Source organism: Bidens hawaiensis, unplaced genomic scaffold, assembly GCF_021521415.1.
Source record: "Bidens hawaiensis isolate Kalapana, Puna unplaced genomic scaffold, B.hawaiensis_p1.1 tig00071917_1, whole genome shotgun sequence".
In the NCBI taxonomy this organism is placed as follows: Eukaryota; Viridiplantae; Streptophyta; class Magnoliopsida; order Asterales; family Asteraceae; genus Bidens; species Bidens hawaiensis.
Window position 1 is genome coordinate 40,326 of NW_027502580.1, and position 6,901 is coordinate 47,226.

The following is a 6,901-nucleotide window of genomic DNA, read 5'->3' on the forward strand; positions in this document are numbered from 1 at the left end:
ATATACAGTATAAATTTATTACTATATAAGTGTCGTATATCCCGTGTTAAAATTTGTTATATATTAAGCATGCTGGTATTACTAGAAAGTATAAACGTTAATAAGTATTTAACATGTTTTAGATGTGTAACTATCCGACCGATATCTACGTCAAAAAAATTATTACTTAATATTACTTAATAGTTATGAACGATATCTACGTCAAAAAGTAGGATAGGATATGATATGATATCATTGTTAACTTCCCCATGGTTGACAGATGTCATATGTTTTATTCCCTAATTCAGCCTTAACCTAAAGGTTAAACAAATCAATTACTTTGGCATTTCAAATCACATCGTTATTAGACCACCCGTAGTGGCAACGTTGCCACCAACGTTGAGGACGAAAACGCGGGGGTACACCGCCCCCCTGCGTTATATGAAATTGATTTTTGGCTGCGTTGTATACAAAACGCGGGGGTTGGCACACAAATCAAAAAAAATAACCGTTGGGTGGGTGGGGTCTTGTTGTTATGGTGGTGGTGGGTGAGTTACAGATTGGAGAAGAAGGAGAAAAATGGTGGTGGTGGTGGGTGGTAACGGGATCGCCGGAAAAATGGTGGTGGTGGCCGGCGAATTGAAGAAGACGAGAAGGAGTGGTGTATTATATATTTTTATTTTAATTTATAACCCACACCATTTTGTTATTGTAATTTTAAACCCATAATATATTTTTTATTGCAATTTTAACCCCACACCATTTATTGGTAAATAAGTTTCAAAATCTCCATATTGGTAAACACTTTTTACCCAAATCCCTTTGGTAAAAAAAACTTGGTTTATGCTTATGTTTATGTTACTAATATAGTGTTTTAATTATATATTTAATTATTTAAATGAATTATTATTTAAAAAAACAAATAAAATTAATAATGACTGGGCGCCACGTGACGCATAACCCCTGGATGTGAAGAGTTATGACTACAGCCTGTTTTTGTACAAAACCACAACTATGACCGGGCGCCACATAACGCATAACCCAAGATGTGAAGTTTATGACAAGTCTTATATACCAAACCTGTCAAAACCCACCCAAACTCACCACCTGTCAATTATCATCATCATTCATTGTTCCTTCATCTTCCATCTCCCCAAAATCTCAATAATAACAATCAGCATCACCCAATAATAATTAGGGTTTCAGTGTTGCCGGAGATGGAATCGCCGCCGGTGACGAAGAAAGGAGGAGGTGGGTCATCGGAAAGTGGAGGATCCGAGACGGAGGATAAAGGGTCAAGTCGGACCCGGTTCGAGTATTTTGGGTGGGTTTATCATCTGGGTACCAATTCAATTGGGCGTGAGTTTTGTCATCTGAGGTTTCTCTATATTCGAGGCAAATATGTCATGATGTATAAACGTGATCCACATGAAAACCCTGGCATTGTATGTCTTCTTAATATTATTATTATTATTCAAGTCTAGTTTTGCTTCTTTGGAATAATATTATTATTAGTGATTAGTGGATAGTGAAGTGATTGTTTTGTTTTGTTCTTTAATGTAGAAACCGATTCGGAGAGGTGTTGTTGGGAATACACTTATGGTGGAGGAGCTAGGAAGAAGGAGGGTCAATGATGGTGTAAGATTGATTGCTTATCTTATTCTTACGCTTGATGTGAAATTTAACTACTTTGATTTTTTATATTATAGGATCTTTATGTTCTAAGGTTTTATAATCGGTTGGATGAGGAAAAGAAAGGAGAAGTAAGTGATTTTTAAATCACATGGTTTTCTTAAATTGTTTGATGTGCATATTGGTGTTGATTGTTACTTGTTTTGTTATTGCAAGATTGCTTGTGCTACAGCCGGAGAGACCCGAAAATGGATGGAGGCATTTGATCAAGCAAAACAACAGGTACGTGTAATTGCGAAATAATTATCATTATTATTTTATCTAATACACACATTTTTATTTCTTATCTTCATTACAATAACTTATTGTTGTTTTCTTGAATTGTCATAATCAGGCCGAGTTTGAGCTTTCTCAAGGTTCTACCAGAAACAGATTGAGCGTGGAGGATGAGTATGCTTTCACTTTACTCTATAAATATCATACATTAATTTATACTTACCTATGTCTAAAAAACATGATATTATACGCTAATGTATGCTTATCTATTCCTAAAAAACATGATTCTGTTGATTTGTGTAGTATTTTTGAAACTATATTGCATCATTACACATTTATACTTATGGTCTTATTTAACAATTTAAAAAGGATTGATCTTGAAGGACGCCGGCCTAGGGTAAGGCGATACGCACATGATCTAAAGAAGTTAATAAGAATAGGACATGGTAAGATCAGTTTGGTAATTATACTAATTCCAGTTTTCTTTATACATCATCTTTTACTACAAAAGCTTTGACCTCTTAGGATATTGACCACTCAACTTTGACTCTATTGTAGGTCCCGAGACACTTGTCAGAAGATCATCAAACTTAGGTAAACATCAAAGACCAAATGACTTCGAAGGTGATGCTGCGGATGTAGTTGAAGCACATGAGTGGCGATGTGTCCGCACAGTCAATGGTATTAACTTATATTCTCTCGTTTATTGTTTACATATTTTTAGTGCAAATTGTAATAATATAATTGATTTTAGGTGTCAGAATCTTTGAGGATGTGTCTGACCACAAGGTACTTGTATTACACATACATATTTGTGTTTATATAACAAAATTTGATATAAACTAATAATTTTATGTATTTTGTAAAATCTTAGCCGGTCAGCAAAACCGTACTTGTGAAGGCGGTCGGTGTTGTTGATGCAAGTCCTGATACAGTTTTTGAGGTTGTTTTGAACCTTGATCGGCTTCGGAGATACGAGTATGGTGATGTTGAATTTATTTTCATATTATTGTTTAGTGTTTAAATTATATTATTTTGTGTTGACTAACATGCAAATTTTCAGGTGGGATTCGTTAACCGGTGATTTAGAAATTGTAGATTCTTTAAGTGGCCACTCGGATGTTGTGTATGGATCTTATGATCCCCGATCCTTAAGTAGGTGTGTCACTTCTTCAGTTAGACACATTTGATGACACTTTTATTGTTTTTGTAATAACTAGATTGCACATTTTATCCTTGATGTTATTTTAATACTTTAACTTGTTTCCTTTTTCATATGTCATCAGTCAAAAACTGATGTGCTGTTGTTATAGGTGGCAGTCTAAGCGCGATTTCATATTTTCTAGGCAATGGTTTCGTGGACAAGATGGGACATACAGTAAGTGAATATAGGCTTGTAAACGAACTAAACATATAGTCAACCATTCAGTAGAATTGATAAACGGACAAACATGAAAATATGTCTTTTAATTTATTTAAGTTCGTTAACGATCATTCATTTAAATTTGTTTACATGCGTTTATGTTTGTCAGTTTAAGTCTGTTTGTTTATGCTTGTTAATATATTCATTTAATTATTTAGGTCCCTTACAATTTAGTCTAGTTTTAATAACTTTTTACAACGTCCAACACGTTTTAGTTCACAATTACTTTGAATTGGTTTTAGCTCAATTATGCTCAGTCATCTATGTACACATTCGTGAACTATTCGTTCATACTGTTAACAGACGAACATACGTTCTTGTTTGTTTAACTGTTCATGCTCAATTGTATGCTCTGTTAAAGTTAAATGAATACGAACATGATCTGTTCGTGTTTGTTTGGTTCATTTACATGCCTAAGTGAATAAACATATTTAGTTATTTATGTGTTATATATGCAAGTTAAACTTACACGATCTGAACGTATGATGCAGCCATCTTGCAGTTTCCTGCAATACACAACAAACGGCCTACAAAGGCGGGATATCGGCGGATAAAAATTAACCGTAACATCTTTTATTTTTTTGCTTTTTTATTTTATTTTTTGTTTAAATACTTTTTTTTATATATTATGTTGATTCTCATATTTTTGAATTACAGCATCTTCTTGGGAGATTAGGAGTCTAAGAGGTGTCTCGGGATTAAATGGTGATAGATGTCTTGTTACACATATGTTAGAGATAGAATCGAGAGGTTATTTTAAATGGAAGCTTTATCAATGCTCAAAGTTTGAAAAGTCAATTCCTTTTGCCTTGTTGAATCAAGTGTCGGGTTAGTGAATACTAAAGTCTTTGTTTTCATGCCAATAGACTGAAATAATAATGATAATAAAATGTTCAATTGTGTTAGGTTTAAAGGCGTACATATCAGCAAACCCTGCACTTACATGTGAATCATCAACGACACTTGTGGATACAAAAGCATCTGATGTTTCTGGATCGATTAGTGAGTTTGAGGATGCGGAAGTTGCAGATGAGTTTTATGATGCAATTGCTGCTGACACGTCTTCATCTTCAGATGATGATAGTGATGCTAAAGCTGACAACTCGGTTTGCTTTCTTTCTTTCACTTTTATCAATTTAATGGAAATAATATGTATTGTAACTGTAATTTTTTAACTTTATAGAGCCAGAGAGTGAAATTGAAGAACGTTTCATGGGCTATTGCCAGCCTGGCTTTAAAGGCAAAGAAAGGTAGTCCGCCTTAAAGATATTTTTTTTTGTTACATTTTATAATTATTAATATTTTTTTTGTATAATCAGCTATGGATGCTAACAATGAGTTAGATACAAATGTGGATCCTGTTAATCTTGATTTGAGTGAGTTTAGTGGTTCGTTGCAAAAAGGGAAGAGTGAGAGTGATTCAAATTGTTGGACATCTCCAAGCGGGTCCGGGTTTAAGATTCGTGGAAAGACGTACTTGAAAGACAGTGCTAAGGTGACTTTTTTGGTTTTTTTAAGGATGAAATGTTTTTTCAGTTATAAATTTCTTTTGATTACTTTCAGGTAGCCGGAGGGGATCCGCTTCTAAAGCTTATAGCAGTTGACTGGTTTAAGCTAGAAACTTCTAGAAGTAAAGTGGCTTTGCATCCCAAATCCATTGTTCAGGTACTTTATTCATCATTTTTAGTTTTTATAAATATTAAACAGCAAAAGTTTATGCTTTTATTGTTTTTGTTACAGTCGGAAGCTGGGAAAAAACTTCCATTCATCCTTGTTGTGAATCTTCAGGTATGCATATTGACCTCCTTAACCCTAACCCATTTGATGCTTCTTGAGGTCATTGTAATTTTACTCTATTACCCTTTTTCTAGGTTCCGGCTAAACCAAACTACAGCCTAGTCCTATACTATGCTGCGGACAGGCCTGTAAATAAAAACTCATTGCTGGGCAAGTTTATTGATGGGAATGACGCGTTTCGTGATGCAAGGTTTAAACTGATTCCGAGCATTGTACAGGTATGTTTATTTCCCAATATCTTGATGTGTTTTTTTTCATAGTGTAAATTACACTTTTGTTCTTTGGTTTATATACCAATTGTTAGAAATTGTTCTTAAACTAAGGAAATAACACAAACATCCTTTATGTTTTAAAAAGTTTGCACATTTTGTTCTTTCCACCAGTGGACGTTAGTTCTTTTAGTAAAATGTGCCTTGCACATGAGGGGCAATTTGGTCATTTAACTTTTTTGCTTCATTTTTTGTTTAATTTATGTTGGACTCTCAATGTATAGTATATATATCACTTCTTTCTTAGATTTCTAAAATTGGACACTGAAAGACCAAACTATCCTCATGTGCAAGGCACATGAGTGATTCTGACGCCTGTTAGTGAAAAGGACGAAACATGCAAAAGTTTTAAAACATAAAGGATGTTTCTTGTATTTTCTTTAGTTTAGGGACAATATATCTGGAAATGGTTTAAACTTAAAGGACGGAGATTAGTATAATTTACTCTGTTTTATAAAGAAAATTTGGATTCATGTTATTATGACATTGGGTAACAAAATGGCAAACAGGGGTATTGGATGGTGAAACGTGCGGTCGGTACAAAAGCATGCTTGTTGGGGAAAGCTGTAACTTGCCACTATTTAAGACAAGATAACTTTTTGGAGGTATATTATATACTAATCTAATTTTATAACTCTATTATTAAATTGAATATTTTCTACATTTTGAAAGCTATTTATTTTGCAGATTGATGTTGATATCGGGTCTTCATCTGTTGCAAGGAGTATTATTGGTCTGGTTCTTGGATATGTAACAAGCCTTGTAGTTGATCTTGCCATCTTAATCGAGGTATTTTTTTTATTATGTTTTTTTTTGTAAAAATTATAAATTGATTTTGGTTTATTTCATTTTATAATGTTATTAATTTATGAATTGTAGGGAAAGGAAGAAAAGGAACTGCCTGAGTACATTCTTGGAACCGTTAGGTTAAACAGAGTGAGGCTTGATACTGCGGTTGCTCTTGAAAATTAGTGGTAAAAATATGGTAGTTATGACCAGACTCTCGATGTATATGATGATTTTATCGGCTACGTTGAGCTCCCAGTATGCAGGATAATACCTTGAACCGACATGAACCGCCAGTATCGGTCATATTCTGTGTAATTGTGTGCATATGTTTTGAAATCCTGAGAAACAATGGCCATTTGCATGCTGTTATTGGGCCTTACAACTGTGATAATTTGAGACTTTGTGAGTTGCATTGATAAAGAACCAGAATTTAAAATCATTTGGTTTTGTTTTTTGTATCCTGTGCCTATTCTAGTTTGTTACAACGTCCAAAACGCATAAAATGATTTATACTAAACTTTTATAAGCAAGTTTCTTTAGACACGGTAGCTACCACTTGTATAATGTAGTCATAAGCGAAATGATTGTGGTTTGTGCTATTTGGTTATTGGTACTTATGATTAGTGCATATTTGCATTTTTCAAAAGCCAGAACCTTTAGCCAGTGTATAAGGGTGGAATGCTAGTCACTCTTACCAAATTACACGAACGATCCATAAAGCATTGTGCAAGTTTCA

General features: G+C 34.0%; 1 protein-coding gene across 2 annotated transcripts; it reads left to right on the forward strand.

The window, feature by feature from the left end:
• The first annotated feature begins 1,193 nt into the window (after positions 1–1,193).
• LOC143605904 (protein ENHANCED DISEASE RESISTANCE 2-like) lies at positions 1,194–6,619 on the forward strand. 2 transcript variants are annotated; one of them, XM_077081852.1, is made up of 22 exons: positions 1,194–1,424; positions 1,543–1,617; positions 1,689–1,742; positions 1,828–1,893; positions 2,006–2,061; positions 2,257–2,333; positions 2,446–2,568; positions 2,642–2,676; positions 2,762–2,865; positions 2,951–3,046; positions 3,174–3,265; positions 3,802–3,873; positions 3,968–4,138; positions 4,217–4,416; positions 4,494–4,560; positions 4,630–4,805; positions 4,874–4,975; positions 5,051–5,098; positions 5,182–5,325; positions 5,886–5,981; positions 6,064–6,165; positions 6,256–6,619. In XM_077081852.1, the coding sequence occupies exons 1-22, from the start codon at positions 1,197–1,199 to the stop codon at positions 6,346–6,348; spliced, it is 2,277 nt and encodes a 758-aa protein (XP_076937967.1). In that variant the 5' UTR covers positions 1,194–1,196; the 3' UTR covers positions 6,349–6,619. The 2 variants fall into 2 exon arrangements, with proteins under 2 accessions (XP_076937967.1, XP_076937968.1); XM_077081853.1 differs by having other exon boundaries at positions 3,201–3,265.
• Positions 6,620–6,901: the final 282 nt, after the last annotated feature.

Coding starts and splice junctions, on each gene's coding strand:
- LOC143605904 (XM_077081852.1), top strand. CDS start 1,197: ATGGAATCGCCGCCGGTGACGAAGAAAGGAGGAGGTGGGTCATCGGAA. Junction 2,866..2,950: donor GATCGGCTTCGGAGATACGA/GTATGGTGATGT, acceptor GCAAATTTTCAG/GTGGGATTCGTTAACCGGTG. Junction 3,266..3,801: donor TGGACAAGATGGGACATACA/GTAAGTGAATAT, acceptor CGTATGATGCAG/CCATCTTGCAGTTTCCTGCA.